The 22,995-nt window shown below is 40.3% G+C and overlaps 5 protein-coding genes across 7 annotated transcripts in view; 4 read left to right on the top strand and 1 right to left on the bottom strand.

The window, feature by feature from the left end:
- Window positions 1-6,351, bottom strand: part of LOC109436637 (TRPM8 channel-associated factor 1) — a 44,909-nt gene extending 38,558 nt beyond the window's left edge. Inside the window, exon 1 of one of the 2 annotated variants that reach the window (XM_019715363.2) lies at window positions 6,188-6,351. The gene's annotated coding sequence lies outside the window, so the exon portion shown is untranslated. The remainder of the gene's footprint in view (window positions 1-6,187) is intronic. The other variant, XM_019715361.2, reaches the window with a different exon arrangement.
- Window positions 1-22,995, top strand: part of LOC141567564 (olfactory receptor 2A5-like) — a 134,786-nt gene that overhangs the window by 21,142 nt on the left and 90,649 nt on the right. The window contains exon 1 of one of the 2 annotated variants that reach the window (XM_074315224.1): window positions 9,191-9,289. The exons of the other annotated variant lie outside the window; for it this stretch is intronic. Coding sequence (XP_074171325.1) covers window positions 9,270-9,289 — 20 coding nt within the window. The 5' untranslated portion in view covers window positions 9,191-9,269. Of the gene's footprint in view, window positions 1-9,190; window positions 9,290-22,995 lie in introns of those variants that run through there. 2 annotated transcript variants of the gene reach the window in all.
- On the top strand, window positions 9,178-20,961 carry LOC109436627 (olfactory receptor-like protein OLF3). The gene is made up of 2 exons (XM_074315226.1): window positions 9,178-9,289; window positions 18,999-20,961. The coding sequence occupies exon 2, from the start codon at window positions 19,022-19,024 to the stop codon at window positions 19,970-19,972; it is 951 nt and encodes a 316-aa protein (XP_074171327.1). The 5' UTR covers window positions 9,178-9,289; window positions 18,999-19,021; the 3' UTR covers window positions 19,973-20,961.
- Window positions 9,189-22,995, top strand: part of LOC141567565 (olfactory receptor 2A5) — a 77,795-nt gene continuing 63,988 nt past the window's right edge. The window contains exon 1 of the mRNA XM_074315229.1: window positions 9,189-9,289. The gene's annotated coding sequence lies outside the window, so the exon portion shown is untranslated. The remainder of the gene's footprint in view (window positions 9,290-22,995) is intronic.
- The window catches only part of LOC109439917 (olfactory receptor 2A25), an 85,759-nt gene continuing 71,955 nt past the window's right edge, over window positions 9,192-22,995 (top strand). The window contains exon 1 of the mRNA XM_074315227.1: window positions 9,192-9,289. The gene's annotated coding sequence lies outside the window, so the exon portion shown is untranslated. The remainder of the gene's footprint in view (window positions 9,290-22,995) is intronic.

The raw sequence follows: 22,995 nt of genomic DNA, 5'->3' as shown, positions 1-22,995 counted from the left end.
GGTTAATATTCAAAATACATAAGGGACTTAAACAACTCAATAACAAGAAAACGAATAATCTAAATAAAAGATGAGCAAAGGACCAGCATAGACATTTCCCAAAAGAAAACATACAAAGGGCTGATAGGTATATGAAAAGGTACTTAAATCTACTAGTCATCAGGGAAATGCAAATCTAAACCACGAAATATCACCTCACACCTTTTAGAAGAGCTATGATCAAAAAAGGGAAAAGATCACAAGTGTTGGAGATGATGAGAGAAAAGGGAACCCTGTGCATTGTTGGTATGAATGTAACTTGGTACAGTCATTATAGAAAACAGTACATATAGAGGTTTCTCAAAAAATTAAAAACAGAGCTACCATATTATCCAGGTACTTCTGGGTACATATATGTTCAAAGGACATAAAATTGGCATCTAGAAGTGAGTGATATTTGCACTCCCATGCTCTTTGCATCATGTTTCACTGTAGCCAAAATATGGATACAGCCCAAGTGTCTGTCAAATCGATAAAGAAATTGTGGTACTATATATACAATGGAATATTTTTGGTCATAAAAACAGGAAGGAAACCCTGCCATTTGCAACAACATGGGTGAGCTTGAGGGCATTATGCTAAGTTTCGAAGTAATTCAGACAGAGAAAGACAAATACTACTATACTTGTATGACCTCTCTTTATATAGAATGTAAAAGTCAAACTCATAAAAGCATAGCATTTATGATGGTTTATGAGAATAGCATGGTGGTTACTAGGAGCTGGAGTGAAGAAAATGGGGAAATATTGGTCAAAGGTTGCATTGCAAAGTTTCAGATATGTAAGGTGAATAAGTTCTGAAGAGCTAATATATGACACAGTGACTATGGTTAATAATACTGTATTATTATGTACTTGAAATTTGCTAACAGTAGATTTCAATTGTTCTCACACACAAAAAAGGGTAAATTAAGTGAGGTGATTAATATGTTAATTAGCTTGATTTGATTGTAGTAATCATTTCACAATGTATGCATATACCTAAAGATCATACTGTACTATATATGTGTGTGTGTGTGTGTGTGTGTGTGTGTGTGTGTGTGTGTATATATATATATATATATATATATATCGTTGTCAATTATGCCTCAATAAATGTTATAAGTTAAATGTGTTATGCAATTAAAGTATTCCTAAAACATTTACGTTAATACACTAGAATATGTAACTTCCAAATAAGACTAGGAGTAAAATAGGGAAACAAATAAGGAGTAAGAATGAGGGGAGAGGAATCAGACAGAAAAAGCAGAAAAATAAAAAGCAAATAATAAGATGGTAGAAAAAAATCTAATTGTACTACTAATTGCAATAAATATAATGACTAAATTATTCAATGACAAGTTATAAATTATACAATAATTTTAAAATCACAGGACTTAAGAAAATACAGATACATTTTTAACATATTTACTTAAAACATAAATTTAGAGAGATTTATAGTCAAAAGATGAAAGATAGGTAAATAAACACCAACCAAGGAAACCTAATTTGATATCTGAACAAATTAAGAATTTAAAACAAAAGGCTTTAATAGGTAGCTATAATATTGTATCCCTACATTATGATAAAATTTTAATTTCCTGTAATTCACTAATAATATAACCTCAAAATATATAAAGTAAAAATATACAGCTCTACAATGAGAAATTTCAAAATTTACCGTTTTCATGAGAGACTTTAATATACCTATTTTTGTAATTGATAATACAAGCAGATAAAAAATCGGTGAAAATATGGCAGATCTGGATGTGTAATTAAAACACTTGTTTTAAAGGTATGTATAGGACATTATATAATTAGAGACTATACATTATTTTCAAGTATACAAATAAAACTGACCACATGCTAAGTTATAACACTAATTTCAATAAATCCAAAAAAACTGGTATCATATATTCTCTGACTATATTATAAATTACTTAGGCAACGTTTACTACAAGATGATAAAGGAGTCTTCATGTGAGTGACTGGAAATTAAAATATACACTTCTGAAAAATCATGGCTCAAATAAGAAACCATAATGGAAATTATAAATACTTAAAGGTACATAATAGCAAAATATTCATATCAAAACTCATGAAGTGACACAGCTAAAAAGAAGTGACACACATTTATAGCCTTAAGAGCTGATGTAAGAAGGAAAGCCCAAATTTATTAAGCTAAGCATATTAAGAAATTGAAAAATAAATAACAGAAAAATTCAAAGATACCAGGAAGAAGTAATAAACTAAATACCAATTAATGAAAAAAGACAGTTTTTGTGTGTGTGAGTATGTGAAAGAGCTAATAAAGTAGTCCAAGTTCTGACAAAATTAATTAAAACAAAAAGAGAAAGAATATATACCCATATTAATAATGAGAAGATCATAATGATGGAAATATTTAAACAGATAGCAAGAGGATATTATGAACAATTTTATTCTATTAATTTTGAGTGTGTGTGTGTGTGTGTGTGTGTGTGTGTGTGTGTGTGTATGAAATGGTTAAATATACTGGAAAATAAAATTTATGAAAACAGAGTCCAATAGTCCTATAATCCTTAAAGTTATTGAACCAGTTAGTTTAATATCTTCTGACAAAGTAAATTCCAAACCCCGAGGGTTTTCTGGTGATTTGAGGAAATATTCAAGGACCAGATAATTGCAAACTCGCACAAATTCTTCCAGAGAATAGTCATTGTGAGAATTCTACCTATCTTATTTTATGTGATAATATCAGCAGCACATAAGGTTAATACCAAAAGGGATAATTACAGGCCAATCTCAATTCACATATATAGATGCAAATATCTAATGCTTATCGTTATATCAATATCTATACATAAAATTTATTGCATATTTGTCATAGAGGGTTTATTCCAGGGATGTAAAAAGTTGATTTAATATTAAAAATTGAATACTATACTTTACCATATTAACATATTTAAAAGAAAAAATTACATGTAAAAATCAGCTATAGAAGAAGCATTCAGTACAATATCTGCTAATAATAAAAGTGCTTACCCAAGGAAGAATTGAACTTTCTTATCATGGGACAAAGCATATACAAAATAACAATAATGAATGCAATATTTAAAGATGATATAGTGAAATCTTCCTCTTTATTAAGGATAAAACAAGATGACCTTCCCTACTTTTATTCAACATTATAGTGGAGGTACTAGCCAATGCACTAAAGACAAAATAAATAAAAAAAAAAAGTTATAAGGATTGGAAAGGAAGAAACAAAATTGTCTTCATTTTCAGGTGCTGTAACTACTTGTTTAGCAAATCTGAAAGACTCCATAGGTAAATTTAGAATTATTGAGTTTATCAAGATTGATATGTTATCAATGTGTAAAAGGCAATTGGATTTCTACACACCAGCTACAAAATATAATTTTTATAAAATAAAACATTTATAATAGCAATAAAGATACAATGTACTTATAAATAAGTTTAACAAAAATGAGCAAAAGGAAAACAATGAAAAATACTACAAAACCTTAAGAAAACATTAAAGTGAGCTAAATAAATAGCATTATATGGTAAGTTCATAGGTGGAAACAGTCAACATCTTAAAGAGGCCATTTCTCCCCAAATTGATATATAGAACTAATTCAGCATCAATCAGAATTCTAGCAGGTTTATTTGTTTGCTTTGTTTGTTTCTTGTTTTCTTATTTAAATAACAAGGGTGAAAGGTCCAAGAATTGGTAAAACACTCTAGAAGAAGAATAAAGAGAGGGGGGTTCACACAGTGTGAGGGATGTAAATGATAAACGTCTAAGTTTTGCTTTGTCTTGTGCACCTGAAACTAATTAAAAAAAAAAAAAAAAAAAAAGAATAAAGAGGTGGGAGGATCTTTCCTACCAAGTTTCAAGACTTGTTACAAAACTATTTCATATTGGTGCAGAATTAGACAAATAGATAATGAAAGAGTAGAGAACCTAAACAAATTCATGCATATATGAAAAACTTGATTCATGTGGATCACTAGTGCTGGGATAATTATTACCAATATGGAATAAAAATGTAATAATCAATTTCCAAGTGAATTAAGACTAATTGCCAAATGCACAACTATAAAAGCTTTTAGAGGAAAATATAGTAAAATTAATTTATTACTTCCAGAAAACAATTTTCTCAAACAACGCAAACTATAAAAGAAAATAATGCTGACTTGAAATGAAAAGTCAAGACGTAGTTCATTGAGACAGACATACAGAGAAAGAAAAGCTAAGTACCGAATTGAAAGCAGGTATTTGCAGCATATATAGATAACAAAGGATTAATTAGCTTTCAGATTATATAAAAAAAGCATTCCAATGAGTCAATAAGAAAAAGACAAACAACCCAATATGAAAATGAATAAAAGGCAGAAACAAGAATTATCACAGAGAGAAAGGACCATAGCTCATCAATATATGAAAAGATGGTCAACTTCATTACTTATCAGAGAAATACTCATCAAAATCACAAGGGAATGCTATTCCATGCCTGCCCGACTGGCTAAAAGTGAAATTTCGTAATACCAAGTTATGACAAGTATGTAGAGCAACAGGAACTCTGGTCTGTTGCTGAAGAGAGTGCAGACTGGCTCAACATTTTGGAAAACAGCTTGGGAATAGCCTAATAAAGTTGAACATATACAAATCGTGTAACTCAGTAATTCTGCACGTAGGTCTATACTTCAGGGAAACTCATGTCCATGTGAACCAGAAGCCATGTACAAGACTGTTAGAAGACATTGCTTGTTCATATCCTCTGTAGTAGCAGCTTTTAACATGGCCCCCTAATAATCCCTGCTTCTGGGTATTCATGCTCTTGTATCACCCTCTCGCCTTGAGTGTAGCCTGGAATAAGTGATTCACTTCTGATGAATATACAGCAAAGTGATGGGCTGTCTCTTTTGAGATTAGGTTACAAGAAGAATCTGACTTTTGGCCTTCTTTCTTTCTTTGTCTCTGAGAGCCTTCATTCTAGGGGAAGCAAGCTTCTCTATAGAGGCCCATGTAGCAAAGCACTGTGTGTAAAAGAAGGGTCACTTGAACACAAGCACTGTGCTACTCCGACAGTGGGTCTGTTGGTTTAAGCGTCTCGGTTGAGACGCTAGGGACTGCGCAAAATTTCATCACGCTACTCAGAACAGTGTGCAATTTAAAACTTAAGAGGTGCTTGTTTCTGGGATTTTCTATGTAATATTTTCAGACCATGATGGACTGCGGGTGACTGAAACCTTGGAACAGCAGATAAGGGGGGAATACTGTATTGAAATGAAGTCAATTGACAAATCAACAGTTGGGAGTATAAAAGGATGGTTGGTGGATGGATGGTCAGCTAGACAGATACATTCTGTGCTTTACGTCTGGTTAGATCTGAATTCTTCCAGTAGTGTCTATGATAATCCCGTTGTTAAATCTTTTTCTCCTACTTAAGGCCTTCTCCCTCCTCCCCCCCCTTGATCCCCCCCCCTCAGTCAACTCAGCGGCCAGCTCCTCCTGGGCTATTCACCTGGTAACTGTGTAATCCAGCGTTTACCTGGAGGCCTGAAGCATTCCAGACAGAACATTCCACCCAGTTCCCTGCACCCACCCTCTCCACCACCCCCCCTGCACCTCTCACCTCCCTCCCCCACCACAGCCACTCTCAGGCCCCCTGTGGAGCACTTGTGTAGGTGAGGACTTTAACCTTGGGGGGGGGGGGGAGGGTTATGCAGAGGCAGGCTACACTGAAATAATTGAAGAGCGAGCCCCAGGAGGTGAAATGCCATCCCTCCACAGTTCTCTGCAGCTTAAATCTCAATGGCTCCTGTGGAGCACAAGAACATAGGGGGTAATCGCCGCCAGACAAGCAAGGGTGAATAACGATGTGACAAGAAGGAAATAGAGAGCCAGCTGCAGGGAGGCAGCAGAGAAAGATCCGTGAGGTGTAGAGCAAGGACTGTGCGTGGAACACGTCTGCCACCCTCCCATCCACCCTCCCATCGGGGACATGCAGAGGCCCCACACCAGCCCCCACCCATGCTGTCCCCACACAAATGCACAGACAGCCTCCCGGGCGTTCACCACCCGCCCCCTCTCCCCTCCAGGGCCATCAGCGCTTCGTGCTGTGGCCAGTGTCACTGCCCGGCCTCTCCTGGTCCAGAAGCTATCGCTGACCCCCACTCACCGTTTGCCCCTCTGTTCCCTGCAGCGCGAGACCGGGGGCAGAATGCACTGGCTAGGAGTGGGTAGCGGCTGTTCCCAAGGGGAAGGAGCTTCTCAGGAGAGAAGGGACTGGCCGGCGGACAAGGCCTGGGACGTGAGAAGTCACAGGCAGGCAGAGGGGCGAGGAGGGGCCATGCAGGGAACTGATTGGTGGCTGTGGCGGTGGGGGGCGGAGCCTGGCTGGCCACCTCTGGACTGCAGAGGCCCGGCTTTGTGTCAATTTCTGCACGAAGATGCGGCCCCAAATCCAGGATGGAGAGACGCGGGTGCCCGCCCCGGGAGTGCGGCAGGATAATTTGTTGAAAAATAATCCCTGAGACTATTTATGAACAAGTGAGGGCCTGACAAATAATAATAATATATTTTTCTATAAGATAATGCACAATTATTTATAAAGATGAGTTAAAAATCCATGGGTCCTAGATATATTTTTAATTAAAAGAATCAAGTTGTATTACAATGGAGTGTAGGATTACATTCTTATAAGAAGAAAATCTTACATTGCGTATATTTATAAGGGCAGGGCTATGAGTGAAGAAATTGCCTGTTGATACTTCATAACCATTTATTTGTTTTAAAAATATCACATGTCTTGTTTTATGAATTAAATAAAACAGGAAAGGGTTACAGTTTTTACTAACCAATAAATAGGTGGCAGACACTGAGCATGAGGGAGAGAAAAGGCCTGGCTGTTGAAAGTATGGACTTTGAAGCTACTGTGACATTCTCTACTTACCAGCTGGGGAGTGAATGTGTTTCTTAATGCGGGGGTAACATGTGACCACAAACGTAGTGGCTTCAAACAACACATTTATTATCCTACAATTCTCACTGGCTAGCATCAAGGTGTAGGTAGGGCTGTGTTCCTTCCGGAAGCTCTAGGGAAGAACCCATCTCCTTCCCTTTTCTAGCTTCTAGAGGCTGCTCAAATTCTTTGGCTTGAGGCCTCTTGCTCCAAGCCAGCAATCTCATCACTTGGCCCTCTGCTTCTTTTGTCACATCTCATTCTCTGCTTCTCCTCCTTGACTTATTTCGGAGGAAATTTGACCCTGTTAGTTCCCTTTCTGTCCTTGATCCAATGGGCCTCCCTCAATTCTAAATCCCACTTCCCCATTTTATCTGATTTCCCTTTGGTCCTTTGGTTCATCTTCTGTCTTCTGCATTGTCTGTCTTTGTCGCCCAGATAATGCAATTCTTTACAGGTAGGAAGTGTTGTGGGTAGAGCACCTTATCAACAGAACACTCGCACAGTCCTCTTACGGCCACTTAAAAGTCAGGTGCTTTTCAGAGTTGTTGAAATACATGTGACAATGTGTGAGAAGGGACGCTCTAAACCTCCAGAGGCTGTCAGTACTCAGTTCCCAGTCTGCATGGGCTCCCCCCTCCCTCCTTTCCTCTCCAGGCCCTCACCCTGGCCAGACCTTCCTCCGCAATTGCAGAGCCAGTGCACAAAGAGCAAGTATATGACGTCAGAGGAGGAGGGGCGAGGGGCCTCGGTGAGAGGAGGCAGCAGGAGGAGGAGAGTTGCTGAGCAGAACAGCCTGGCCCCCAAAGGCAGGGAATTTGCTGGCAGAGGTTCTTGCAGTCTGCGTGTGCTTTGCAGGGTGGAGGAGGTACGGAGTGTGCACTGGCTCTGTCTCCTCCCAGCCACACACACACACACACACACACACACACACACACACACGCACACGGAGGAGCAAAGCCAAGAGGACAGCACCACAGATCTTTGCCTCATGGATTTTGTACTGAAAGCACGGGAGCCTTGAGTGGGCATCCGATGTCAAGATCCTGCTCCATTTCTGCCTGTGCTGACCCTTACTGCTGTCTGCATTTCAGTATTCTTTTTTTTTTTTTTTTTTATAAAGGAGTACACTGGGTGAGATGTTTTAGCTCTGAAACTGTGACCAAATAAATACACAGCAAGACCAACAACTAAAAATGGTGGGCTCTGGGGGTGTATCTGGGGAGAGGATGGGGGTAGGCATGTATCACTATTCACTGTCAGTTTCTGAGAAGAGGAGAGATATGGCAGGAGAGAAATGCAGCTGTCTTGGCAGAGAGAACGAGGGTGCGATCCAAAGCTCCATCTGCCTCCACAGGTCCCCCAGACACCCCTCTCAGCTGTGCAAACATGCCCAGACACTGGCTTTGCCTTTCACCCCCAAAGGACTTTGTAGTCAGAAACTACGGCTCTCTGCCTGGGAAGCCAGGTCGCTCATTTCTAGAGACCTTTGAGAAGTGAACCCTCAGATCTGCCTTCCAATCTCAGGCCACGCCTGGCAGATGGTTCTGAGGGATATTAGACTTTGGCAGGGAAGTGAGGAGAGGACAAAGGCTTGCAGATTTGGAGAGTAAAGGAGGCAAGGCAGAAGGAGCAGTGGTTGTACCTGTGAACGAAAAGGTCGATCCTCGTCTTAGAAGGAGAGAATTCTTCCTGCCTCCACCTGGGACATTGACTTTGTTTCTTGCCTTCAAACTTGAACTGAACATCAACTCTTCCTGGGTGTTTAGCCTGTTGGCCTTCAGACTGGATTTACACCATCAGCTCTCCTGTGTCTCCAGCTTGCCACAAACCCTTGTCCACCCTAAAAAAAACAACAACAACCCAAACAATCCCCCCGCCCCCCCAAAAGCCCCCAAATAAAAATACCCAGCCAGTTATTTTACCAGCAAAAACAGGCTTGGTAGGGAATGTCAGAAGAATTTCAAGTCACAACATGTGAGCTATGAGGTATCTTATTTTTTTAGGATAATGACTTTCTTATTTTTATGAAAGCTATATAATGCATGAATAGGCGGAAAGAAAGGAAAAAAGGGACTCATACTAAACATACTTTTTAAAAAAAAATTTTAAAAGGTATATGTCTTAGTCACTTTGGGCTTCTAAAACAAAAATATAGATTGGATGGCTTAACAACAAAAATTTTATTTCTCCCAGTTCTGGAGGCTAAGAAGTCCAAGATCAAGTTGCCAGCAGATATGGTGTCCCGCGAGGATTCTATTTCTGGTTCAGAGATGGCGTCTTCTCCCGGTGTCCTCACATGGCTGAGAAGGAGCTCAGGTATTTTCAGCCCCTTACAAGGGCACTATTCCCTTTCATGAGGGCTCTGCCTTCATGACCTAATGACTTCCTAAAGGGTCCACCTCCTAATACCATCACATTGGGGGTTAGGATTTCAACATATAAATTCTGGGGTGACCAAATACTTAGTTCATAACAGTTAACTTGAACTCTACAACAATAACAACAGCCAAAGAATTGCTCAGGTAAATGTTTCTTCACAAGAAGAACATCTGAAATATTGCTGCGTGTTCTGTACCGTGGTGTTCTCCAGTGGCTGGTATACCCTCTTGTCAGGGAACGGCATTTTAGAACCCTGGGAAACTGTGAGTGCTGCTGGTTCTAATGGTTTCTGTGAAGACCATGGTGGAGGTAGAGAGAAGTTCCTACACTTGGAGGAGTTTATTCTGACTTTTCCCAGGGCTATTCACCACATCAGTCCACTATGTCATGATTGGGTGATATGAGTGAGAATTCTTAGCGTTTTATCAACTTACCTCTTTCCTTAGTATAATTTCTTAGGCCATGAAGGTGCTATTGGCAGAATGAGTGAGGGGTTTAAACATCATTCCAAGAGGAACCAGATCTTATTTTCTGTAGAGGCACGATTTAGACCCAAACAGCCTGGCATCGAATACCCATTCTTAAGACATGGTTTAAAGGAGCCTGGTACATAGCAAGGGCTCAGCAAATGCCAGGCATTTATTGTTAAATTAATACCACTTTCAGAAATTCACGGAACGAGGTTGTGCCGCATTCCTTGTTTGCTCTATGATAAGAAATATTTCGTTTACGCTTTTACAACTGTCTTTAAAAAGAACTTTATTAGATGTTGATGGAAGGGAATTTTGTGATCTCGCTTCTTTCTGTCATCTTGCTACTGCCTCTTAACATTTATGATTACCAACACTTTCCTGGGAGTTTCACCTATTTTCTTTTACAAATTCTCAAACGTTCACAGTTTTTGCTTTAACTTAAAAGAGTTTTATATGCCTTTTTTTTCTCCTGATCACTGAAAAAGATAGCCTCCACACTGTAAATCTGCAGTTTCTCTCTCTCTCTCTCTCACTCACAGTCTCTGTTGCTCTCTTTAGATCCCATTTAGGATATTCAAATAGGGTGGTTTGAAGAGAGAGAGAGAGAGAGAGAGAGAGAGAGAGAGAGAGAGAGAGAGAGAGACCTAATATCCTTTTCAGGGAAGTAAAACAATCTATTTTAAAGCAAGATCCAAAAAAAAAAAGTCTTGACAGGTCTGGCTCAGGCCTGGACACTTTTAGGGGGACACTCTCTGACATTCCTTGGCTTACAGAAGTTACTGGTGATGACACTGACACTTCTTGGGGGCATGGGAACCCCAAATCCACCCAATTTCGTCTCACCAACTTCCTCAGACCCAGCTAGGCTCCCATTCCCTCAGACCCAGAGCCTGGATTTCGGGCATGTAACCCCTGAGAAAGTCAGCTTTCAGCTGGCCGTTCCTGGAGGAAGCCCCATCTCAACAGAGCCAGGGGCAAGGGAAGCCTCCCAAGCCCCATCCTGAATGGGCCAGATGCTCTGCCCATCTCCCTTTATGTCCAGGGCCTGGATGCTAGGCTGGGAAGGCCCAGAGAGGTTGCACGTTGACCTGGGCTCATGTTTCTGAAAGACAGGAGACTCCAGTAGACCCTTGTATGAGGGAATCCTATTTTCTCCACCCACCCACACCCCTTGAGCTAACTGCAAGTTCTGCCCCCCATTGGTCACACTCTAGGGCCTCCGTGTTGTACGTGGAAGCCCTGGGGAGGCACAGCGATGGTCAGTCCATGGGTAGTGACCCTCTCTATCTAGAAGGTTCCCGGGCCTGTCTTCAATCTCTGCTGTTGCCAGAAGCAAAACAACTCCCCCCCCACCCCTGTTCCAACCTCCTATGTTTCATTTGCTTATGGATAGAAAAATAAACATCCCCACTAAGTTAGATACCCATGTGATTAACTGAAAAACATTCTTAAGAAATGGTGCAAACTACCAGTGGGAATGGCATACTTCCAAAGGCAGGTGCAGAAGGGTTGAAGAGGTCAAACCACCGGGTATATAGCCACTCTGATTATGGGAGGTTTTGACTATATATACTGGTATAAATCCCATATAAATCCTCTTTGTATCCTGCTTTTTATCCCACTTAAAGTATCATTTGTGTGTGTGTGTGTTTATTAGATTTTCTAATACCGTGTTTCCCTAGAAAATAAGACCTAGCTGGACCATCAGCTCTAATGTGTCTTTTGGAGCAAAAATTAATATAAGACCTGGTCTTATTTTACTATAATGTAAGACCGGGTATAATATAACACAATACAATACAATATATAATATAATACTGGGTTTTATATATATCTAACATAATACAAGACCAGGTCTTATATTAATTTTGCTCTAAAAGACGCATTAGAGCTGATTGTCTGGCTAGGTCTAATTTTCTGGGAAACACAGTAGGTCATTGTTGGTCTGAAGGCATGCTATTCATGTTTTTTAAAGAAACTAATAATAGTTTAAGTGTGATATTACCTGTTGATTTAAAACAGAGAGATGATGTTTACCATGTTAAGGAAATACATTTTTATTTCTAGCATACCAAAACATATAAAGTCTGGAATGGGCAAAGCATCTTATTGAATGTCTTCTGTTTTTTCCTATTGATCCAGCAGATGTTGAGATTTTAATTTCTTACATGGGTGGAATGTGTGCACTTGATTATGGTAAATAGTGTTTATATTAAGCTGTTAAAATTACTAACACTTTATTTAGAAGTTTTAATCTATTTTCATAAATGAGGTTCATCTATACAGCACTCTCGTATTTTTGTTTTGTAGAACAGTGATCAGGAACATATTAGTATGTGGGTCATGCTCAAATAACTTTGGGAAATTCCATGTTCTACATCCATTTTTGCAGATTTGAAGTCATATCAGCATATTAAAGGCTTTGAGCGGTCCTGCAATAAGTAACACTTCTTAAATATTTAATGCAACACTGTTTATATTTACTTAAAAATGAATTTTCCCCCCTTGGGATACCTATTAAAATGTGTGGGACAGACTTTTGCGCATACCAATTTAGGGACACATTGGTCTATGAACTTTTTTTTTTTTTACTGACTTTGCCAGGTTTAGTTACTAGAGTTATGTTAGCTTTATAGGATCTAGACATGAATACAACTTTGTCAATATTTTGGCTTATTTATATTAAAATAACATTTTTATAATTATAAAACTATAAGTCCATTATAGGAAATTGGAAAAATACTAAAACTCATAGAACAAAAAAATGTAAATCACTTATATGTAATCCTAATATTAGGCTCATAAGTTGTTATAGCTATACATAGGTATCTATATATTTATGTATCTATGTATTTATACATAAGTATCACATAGTTATAAAGTTGAGACTGTTTTATAAATTGCATCCAGTTCCATGTTGTATTCTTTTCACTCTGATTTATATCTTAAACATTCATCATGCTATTAAACATTCTTTAAACCTTTTTAATGGGTGTATAATAGTTCACTTCATTTGCTGAAATTGTCTTTATTTTCCATTTTAGAAATCAGATTATTTGAGAAGTTTGCTAGTCACAATAATCTTGTTAAAAATATCTGTTTTACTTACATCTTGATTTGCATTTCTGATTATGGGATGTATTTCTTGAAGTAGAATTAATGATCCAAGAGACGTAGCATTTTGTAGGTTTTTGATACATAATGCCAAATTATTTTCTAGAAATGTTTTGTATATTTATACTCCCAACAATTCAATGTGAGTATACCCATCTGGACTTCTGCTGTCCTGAATACCTTATTTTCCAGACATTGTGTAGTCTCTCTCCACCTGTTGAGTGAAATCCTTTTTGGTACAGATTGAAACGTTTGTGGCAGAATGGGTGTTTGTCTCTTTTCTTTTCTTCCTGGAGCCCAACATATGTAGAGCCTACCATGAAAAAAAGGCTTATTTTGAAATATAACCCCAGGTATGGGGAAGTTAGGAAGATGTATTAGCTTAAAATTAGTATTTGCAGTTCAAAAGTCCATATATCTTTTAAAGAATCCTCCCAGAGGCTGGTTTGGGAAAGGGTCTTACTCTGTTCCTGTCTTCATCCCATTATCCAAAGCTTTCCTTTTAAACCTCCGATTAAGTAGGGAAGCTGAATGGAGCAAGAAAAATGGCAGAAAAGTCTAGCTGAAGGCTGGACACAAAGGACTTTGTGCTGAGCAACTGGGGATAACAGGACAAGGGGTTGAGGGAAAAGGGAGGTCAAGACCTAGGAGGAATGTTTGCTGCTGATTGCAGGGGCATGCTTGGAATGTTGGAAAATCTTGAGAATATGGAGCTAAGGCCCTATGCTCATGGGTGGAGTTTGGGAATAGGTTGGACACAAAAAGAAGTCCCAGGAAAATCTCTGCATGGATTACAATCTATCCCATACACTTGCGATAAAACCGATGGGTCTCTAGGGTTGTGAGCACTTGTCTGGCTGATGCAAAGGCTGTTTCTGTTGTGCATTGTCCTCCAATGTTTGCATACCATTGGGTCACAGAACTTAGCCAAGGGCATTGCTTAATCATGGGTGCTAAACTGTCAGAAAAATAGTTTCAAGGAGCTGCAGTAGACCCTCAGAAAATGATGATGTTACTTAAAATGCGCTCTCAGGGGAGAAGATGCTATAGTCTCAGTTCTAAAGATGAAGTCTGTAATTTAGTAATTGGTGCTTCAGTCGGAGAGAGGATTATTCTGTGTTATGAAGATGCCAGGGGAGGGCAGCCCAGAGCAGGGTGGGTGGGGGGTGGATGCGTGCTGGTGAGAACAAGTCCATGTCAAGTAACATATTTTAGGGAAAAACAGTAGATTGTTTTTGGAAGAAGAAGTTACATTGATGGCAAAATGATTGTGCTGGCTGTTTATTCCTCTGCCTAGTAGACAGCAGATTCTTTGAATATTAAATACTTTGAAATGTGGAGAAAACGAATGACCATTTTATTAGAAATGTAGGGGACAAAAGTGTATGTAAAATGGTACTATAGGGATGCAATCAGCAAATTCAAATTATGGGAAACTCTAGAAGTGCTTAAAGTGCGCAGAATTTTTTCCCCTGAACCATTTGAGAGCAAGTTGCTAATACAATGTCCTAATCACCTCTGAATGTTAAGAAGGCTTCCTGTAGAAGCACCGTACAACCATCACAACCAGAAAAATTAATATCTCTACCATTAATCTTCAGATTTCATTTAAATTTTGCTAATTATCCAAATACTGGTATTTATAGCAATAGGATCTAGTCTAGACTCGCCCATGTTCCATTTAATTGTCGTTGTCTTTACTCTTCTTCAGTCTTGAACAGTTCTTCACTCTGTCCTTCCCTTTATGACCTTGACACTTGAAGACTATAGCCAGCTACTTCATATGTCCTCAATTTGAATGTCTCTGATATTTCTTTGTGATTATATTCAGGTTACTCATTTCTGGCAACAGTATCACAGAAGTGATGCTGAGTTCACCATTCTCTTGGATGTCACATGATTTCAGTTTTATCCTATTTCTAATGACATTCACGCTCATTACTTGATTCAGGTGGTGTTTGCCAAGCAGGTGAGAAGCAGCTGTTTCTTTAGCAAAAATTCCTCATTTAACTCCCCTGTCATGCAGCCCTCCAGTGCTGTTTTAATTTAATTCACCTCACCTTATAATCCCATAAACTCATTTTTTCCAAGTGTGCAGGGGCGTACCTAAAGCCACTGACCTGGCTTTATTTGTATTTGCACAGTTTTGTGTCACATTAACCTTCTATGTTTGACTATTTAGAACATTTCTCTTAATATGCAGCATTCCCAGTTTCCACGTAGGAACATTGCACCATTGGTTTCCAATATCTCACTTGGAACACACACAGGAAGTATATTTTTTCAGGCTTCTACAACCTTTCATAGGGAAGACTAATCAGAGAAATCCTTTGCTTCCATACGAAAACAAAATCAAATATACATGCTAGAATTACTTGCCTCACTATTAGGTTGTTGGAAAATTAAATATAAAATGCAATTTTGATCCTCAAAAGAGGAGAAGGAATTGTCGGGAGGGTAGGGAGATGGTGGCATGGCAAGGACATATAGAAGAGGCGGAGCTGTGACCACATCTGCCATCATAAGTGCAGCCTGCAGCTAGGTCTGGGTGCAGCATGTATGAGTGCTGGGTGGCAGGTCACCATCTCCTGTCCCTCTAGCATGTGTAACCAGTCGGCGAGTGTACTCAACTCCGGTGGCTTTGTAGCGGAAGGAACAGATGGAAGGTGGAGAACGTGGGGTCTTCTGTCCACACTCTGTTATGAATTCCTTGGGTCGTGCTGAACAATCATGTTTCTTCTCTGGACCCCAGTTTTTATGTCATGGGGCGGGGGAAGGAATACATCAGAACTGTGAAATTCTGAAACGAGAGTAATACTAGTGGAATAAAACAGAAACAGATAATCATCAGAAAACTTTTGCTCCCTTTGGGCTTGCAGAGTCTCTCACCCATAGACCTTCTTGCGTATGTTTCACATATTCACAAAGCTCTGCCATTCCAATCACATGTTCCTTTATAACTGCTTTCCTCCCCACTCCCACTCAAGGAGCTGTCCATCTGCCCTCTCATCCTTGACCTGTTAAGCTAAACTTGCCATATTCCAGAAACTCTTAGAGTAAAATCTTCATTTATGCTCCTGTTTCAGCTCAGAACATGCTGAGAAGGAGATTCATCTTCAGAGAAGTGATGAGGAGATAGATAAACATCCTGGAGGTTTAAACAGTAGGGACAGAGAGTGAAAAGGAGAATTATTGTCCAGGGATGTCTTTTTCCTTCCTTCTGGGCTTCTCTGGAGGCCCCAGGGGCTGGCTGGAGCTTTGCGGTGGAGGCTGAGTCAATAAGATTTATAGATATAGCTTGTGGGGCTCATATGCTTGGGGAATTCATAGAACTGAGTGAAAAGACATTATAAAAACCATTTAAAAAAATTTTATGGTCCTGTTAAAATGTGCTTCTTTTTTCTTTCAAAGGATGTTTTTTTTCTCAGGCATTGGTTCTGACACTAGCTTTCTCACAGAAGTGCTATCAGACATTCTGCACTGCTGGAAAGTGCTAATTCCAACAGGTTTTTGAAAATGATCACCAAGGGGCTGTGGGGTAAAGAAGAATAGGGGAGAAGGAAGGAGGTTGTTTTGCATTGAAATAAATGTGAAAATGCCATTTACAAAGCTGAGCTGCCTTCTAGGAATGGAAAGCATTAGTCATCGGCCCAGGCTTTCCGCATTAGGAGCAGGGCGCTTAGGTTGCCACAGAGCTTCTCTTTCCGATGTAGGTGGCTGGGGCAAGGAGAAATGATGTCCTTTAGGCAAACTAGCTAAAAACCCCACACGAACCAAATCTGTTCTTTCAATGAGCTTAAGATGCCAAGCAAAACAATCTACAATTGCAGTGGTGGAAGGCAGGCAGTTTAGAAAGGCTGTCTAGAGAGACCATTGCTATCAGAAAACCCCAAAACAGCTCCGCTATGTTATCCATGTGGTTCCCTAAATTCCATGGACATGCTGTCACCCTAGTGCAAATTGGGGGCTTGGCTTAAGGAGTTGGGGTGAAGGAGGGTTGATATCTTTAAATTTCAAGGATTAGTTGAAAGCCTTCTGTGAGAGTTGAAGACTATTTAAAAGAAAAATAAAGGAACAAACCAAAAGTTAAAGCCTAAAGTTTAATTTTTTCCATTAAGAATTTAAACACATAGGTAGAAAGATTACAAATAAATCTCTCATCATTACAGGATCCAAAGAAACTACTCTTAACGTTATTAAATATGGACATTTTCCCTTTTGAATTTCTATTTTTAAAAACGTAGCTGCAAATTGGGCTTCATGAAATCATTCAGCAGTTTCAAAAAGAAACCTTTTTATTTTGAAATCATTATAGGTTCAGAGGAAGTTGTAAAAATGCACGGGGAGTTCCTGTGTCCCCTTCACCTAGTTTTCCCTAAGGGTAACATCTTGCACGACTGGACAATATCAGAGCCAGGAAGCAGACCCTGGTGTAGTCCACAGAGTTTATTCCAATCCCACCAGTTTTATATGCACTTGTGTGTGTATGTGTGTGTGTGTGTGTGTGTGTGTGTGTGGTTCTATGCCACTTTATCCCATGTGTAGATTTGTGTAAGCATGACAGTCAGGATATAGAACTGTTTCATCACCACAAAGCCACCTGGTACTCTATCCCTTAATATGGCCACATGTTCCTAACAACATAATTTTTGCCCGCTTTAAAGTCAACGGGACATTTACAGAGACACTCCCCTTTCCCAGAATTCAAGTTCTTGTTCACTTCCCCATTCCCTAGAGCTCCCTCTCTGCAAACTTCAAATGGACTCCTGCTTATATTTTAGATATCAGCTCACAGGTCCATTTTTCAGGAAAAATGTCCCTGGGGCCCATCACATACATGTGCAATCTGCATAGTATGGCTCTTTATTTTGCTGCCTGTAATTGTGGTAGATCATTCATTTCAGGTCTACAGATGTACTTTCATGAGTTACCTTTGTCAGATAAATTGAAGAGCTAAAATTGGACCTGCTAATTTTACAATCGTGTTTGAGTATGATGCGAAAATGATTTGAACCATTAGAAGGATACAGACTTTCAGCGAGCTCTTTCCCAGAAACGCTACAAGGAAGGCTGCAGAAGTCATTGGTGACAAATGCTAAACGCCTTTGTGAAGGAGTAACATTACACTAGAAAGCCTACGCAGCTGTTTTCATACCATATTTTTTACTGAGACCATATACAAGGGCTAGAGTTGGAGAAAAGTAACAAGCAAGTCAGAATGGCAGAAACAGAATGGTAGAAACAGAATGGTAGAAGGATAAAACAAGCAAGAAAAAATTCAAACTCTCCTCCCTGTCCTTCCAAAGACTAAGACACCAGATTCTCAGAAAGACCTATATTGCCCTGGAGGTGCCAAGCGTCTGAGTTGCCTTTTAGACTTCAAATCTATCAAAGGTTTTGCTTTCTTTTTTTATGTCTGAAATTGCAGAAGGGACATGAGAAGAAAGCACAACATTTGTTACTCTGTTTCTCCCAGGGCGGAGTTGAAGTATTAAGAGCAATAACAGTTAATACTTTCCCTGTAGGTTATTTACATTTGAGCTTATATACTTGTAAGTTATGCAACATTATTCCATTTTGTATATAAAAGTTTAAATCTTTAATCCAGTCACACATCTGGTAAGTCATAAAAACAAGTTTCATATTCAGGTTTTTCTAATTCTAGAACTTTACATGAGACACCAGTCTTACTTATAGTGTACATCTGTCTGAACTTCGAACAATTTTTTCTTCAGTGTTTATCACTTTACCTCCTATTGTCACCTACCACCCTCTCCTACCCTGGAACCTGAGGTAAATTGAAAAGATACAGCGCTTCCAAAAATTTCACTGCATTCTCTCCAGGATTTAACTGACTCCCTGAGACCATGTCTTGTCTTTATGAAGGGGTATCCTCTCTCTTCCGTAGAGTAGATATAAAGCATATTGAGATCAAGCCTGTAATCTTGGCCCGTAAATGATTTGAAACCATTATGGCTGGCAGGTCTTACACAATATGCATTATTTTAAGAAGTTATGGTTCTTTGATTCAACAGCTTGTTCTTTCTGATTCTTTGCAGATTAATAATCCTCACGTTTTTTAATGGGAACAGATAACCAGACGTGGGTGAGAGAGTTTATTCTCCTTGGCTTGTCCAGTGACTGGGACACTCAGGTCTCTCTCTTTGTCCTGTTCTCCATCACATACCTGGTGACAGTTCTGGGAAATTTCCTCATCGTCCTTCTGATCGGACTGGACAGCCGACTTCACACTCCCATGTATTTCTTTCTCACCAACCTCTCTGTTGTTGATGTCTCTTATGCCACAAGCGTCGTCCCTCAGATGTTGGTGCATCTTCTTGCAGAACATAAAGCAATCCCACTTGTGAGCTGTGCAGCCCAGCTATTTTTCTCGCTGGGCTTGGGTGGGATTGAGTTTGTTCTGCTGGCAGTGATGGCCTATGACCGCTATGTGGCTGTGTGTGACCCCCTGCGATACTCGGTCATCATGCATGGCGGGCTGTGTAGCGGGTTGGCCATCGCATCCTGGGTCAGCGGCTCCGTCAACTCGCTCATGCAGACCGCCATCACCTTTCAGCTCCCCATGTGCACCAAGTTTATTGACCACATATCCTGCGAACTCCTAGCTGTGGTCAGGCTGGCCTGTGTGGACACCTCCTCCAACGAGATTGCAATCATGGTTTCTAGCATCGTCCTGCTGATGACCCCATTCTGCCTGGTACTCTTGTCCTATGTACAGATCATCGCCACCATCCTAAAGATCCAGTCCACAGAGGGAAGAAAGAAAGCCTTTCAGACCTGTGCCTCTCACCTCACCGTGGTTGTCCTGTGCTACGGCATGGCCATTGTCACTTACATCCAGCCCCGCTCCGGCCCCTCTGTCCTCCAGGAGAAGTTGATCTCTCTCTTCTATGCCATTTTGACACCCATGCTGAACCCCGTGATTTACAGTGTAAGGAATAAGGAGGTGAAGGGGGCGCGGCAGAAACTATTAAGGAAATTATCTGGATTTACGTCAAAATTGGCAATTTGATGACTCATGAGCATCACTTAGAGAAAAGAGCTTTGCCTGTGTTTTCTCCCACCCAACTCAGATATGACAGGCAGCAACTGTGTTGCCATGGCAACCAGGAAGATGAACCGTGTGCTGGTGATGCGGGGTCGGAGGCTGAGTGGTTGGCTTGGGGTGTGAGATGCGGGGGCATTTTTATGTCACAGGAGCATGTTCAGAGGACGTAAGCACTGCTGTAACACAACTTACCAGACTTAATCTCCATTCATAGGACCTGAAAGTCATTGAAAAAAACCCACACACAACATTTACTGCTTTGATTTGTCACATTGTTTGTAATCATGGATCTATTCACGAATCTTTGGACCACTGGTTCTTATTCATCCAAATTTTGTACAAGGTTATTGTGTTTCCATTTGGAACAAACCACTTTCACATTTTAGACTCACTTAAAAAATGTGTGGTATTGTAGCCACATCCATTAGTTTGTGAGTCACTGTTCTGAGGACAGTGTTGCTGTCCAGGCTGATTAAAATGCTTTTATGCTGGGCCATCACGAGGACATAATGTGTGTCTGAGTGCTGCTACAGGCACCTCAGTGCAGAAGCCTCAACAGAAGGTCTTGTTTCACACCAATAGGACTCGTAACTAAAGAGGGTTTGGACACATGATTCTGACTGGCCAAGAAAAAGCTATGTTTCAGGCCCTGCCTGAGTATACAGACAGTCTGAGAGGAATTTTCCTGCATATGTAAGGCTCACCATTTAAATATTAAAACTGTCTAATTCTGACAAATCTATTAACTCTTTTTCCTAGACTTTAGAAACAAAATTAGCATATACTATTTGAAATAATGTATAACATGTGAAAGGTGTAGTTAATCTAAGAAAGCTGATGAAAGATAAGACAACTTGAGCACGGATTTTGGGAATCAGGATAGTGAAATCAGCCGTGCAGATGTCACACTCTACTCTCCATCCCTGCTTCACACACCACAGGTCCTGCTTGGTCTTCATAAATCCACGGAGCTGGGATGGTCTGAGAGGGGACCGTACCTCTGAGAAAAAGCCGGAGTAAATAAGGTAAAGGGGAGGGAAGAAATCCTTGAACAAGGGATAAGGAAGGGGAAGGAAAGAGGAGAGAGACCGTGATCACGGCAGCTCATCTCCTTCCCTTGAAGTCTCAAAGCCCTTTCTTCCCACTGTCTCTTCTCTAAGTCAGTTGATTGGCAGTCATCCATTTGTGAACATATTATCACGACTCTCAGTGTGCAAGCAGCGTGGGAGACTCATATAGCCCAGGGCCTGTTTGGTATTTTAATTTTACCTTACAATAATCCAATCCTAAATTTTGTGAGCTAGGCAAGTATCCCAAAGAAGTGAGTGCTAGCGGGCTATATTTTTCTTGGTGTTAATTCAGGAAATAGTCTAGGAGCGTCTATGTGTCTATAACAGTGAATGGTTGTTGAGACACGATAGTCAATATGATACGGTTCTGGCAAGGATATTGCCTGTATAACAGGGATAAGAGATTTCAATGAAGCAATTAAAATGCAGTGTTTAGTCTCAGAGAGAGTAAGCCTTCGGGGGTGATTGCAGAAGTCTTCCTGTATGAAAGGACCAAAACCAGGTCCAGGTGGAGAGCAGGAAAGTGAGAATAAGTGACCCAGAGGACAAGCAACCTGAGCAAAGCGGCGACCTGTCAAAGATGCAGAGCTGGGAAAGAGTGTGAGACTACCAAAAAGTCCTGAAGTGCGCTTGCAGGACAGAGAAGATTGAGGAAGTAGTGGGGGTGAAGCAGGCAGCTCCAGAAGGGTCAGATCACGGAGGGCAATGAATGCCAGAATACCTTCTACCTTTCAAAGTAACGGGAGCCACTACAGATTTCGAAGCAGGAGCATGGCTTGACAAAATGTACGTTTTTGAATTAGCACTCTGGCAAATGAGTCAGAGGAAGAAGAAAAATGGAGCTAAGGCGACCAGCTATGGGGCTGCTCCATGATTCCTAATGAGGCACTAGCAGAATCTGAACTAAAGTAGGGGCAATGGGGAAAGAGAAAAGTCAAGTCAAGTCATATGATTTAAGAGATTCAGAGGGACAGTTCATTTTCTCTGTGTGGAATTCCTATATGGACCCATATCTGGTCTAAAATGTCACAATTCTGTCTGAATTTTCTGCAACTGTGGACTAATCCACAAAACTTGCCAATATGAACATACCCTATAAACGGAGAGGAAAGGGATGAAAGAAGAAAATTAGTTAAAAATACAAATATTCATATGACACTTCAAGGAGGAAAATATGTGAAGATGCGGTATCCTCATTTCTACACCTGTTAAAATGTTTGTGACTTTTCTCCACTATTCATTGTATGGTCCCTTTGCCTTCACCCAACCTCCATTCCTCTGCTTATCACCCCTTCTCCCATCTTCAAGGTCAGCAGCAGAGAAACCTCTGTCTGAACCTGATCCTCTTCCATTTTTGCATTTCTTTCTCCTGACGCTGGTCTTCCTACACTGCTCTTATGAGGATTCTTGTAATTATATTGGGGCCACTAAGATTATCCAGGGTAGTCTCCATCCACATTTTAAGATCCTTAATTTAAATACGTCTGCCAGGTTCCTTTTAACATAGAAGGCAGCATATTCACAGGGTCTGAGACTCAGGCACAGATGTCTTTTTGGGGTCATCATTCAAACCTATTCAAATTGGCCACTTAGTTTTTCCACATGACCCTACTGTTACCTAACAGAAAGTTCATCCACCCGGCGCTAGCAGAGCCAAACACCCAACACCAAGAACTGCACTGGGGAAATACTGGCTGTTTTATTATGAACGGTACCACCCAGGAAAACACGAAGCTCATGCTCAAAAGCCCGGACACCCCGATGGGATGTAGGTTATGGATTCTATAGGGCAAAATCACAACACTGTAGGTTAGTGGATTCGGGGTCGTGCTGGGAGCTGATTGGTCAGAGGTGAGGTAAGAGTCATTTCTTCAGGTCTTGAGGACAGCTCTGAGGTCTGTTCTGGTGTGCCTCTGG

This window comes from Rhinolophus sinicus, linkage group LG11 (assembly GCF_036562045.2).
Source record: "Rhinolophus sinicus isolate RSC01 linkage group LG11, ASM3656204v1, whole genome shotgun sequence".
Classification (NCBI taxonomy): Eukaryota; Metazoa; Chordata; class Mammalia; order Chiroptera; family Rhinolophidae; genus Rhinolophus; species Rhinolophus sinicus.
This window is presented reverse-complemented; position numbering and strand designations above follow the sequence as displayed.

What these genes read in the sequence shown, in the direction of transcription:
- LOC109436627 (XM_074315226.1), top strand. Translation starts at nt 19,022, where the DNA reads ATGGGAACAGATAACCAGACGTGGGTGAGAGAGTTTATTCTCCTTGGC.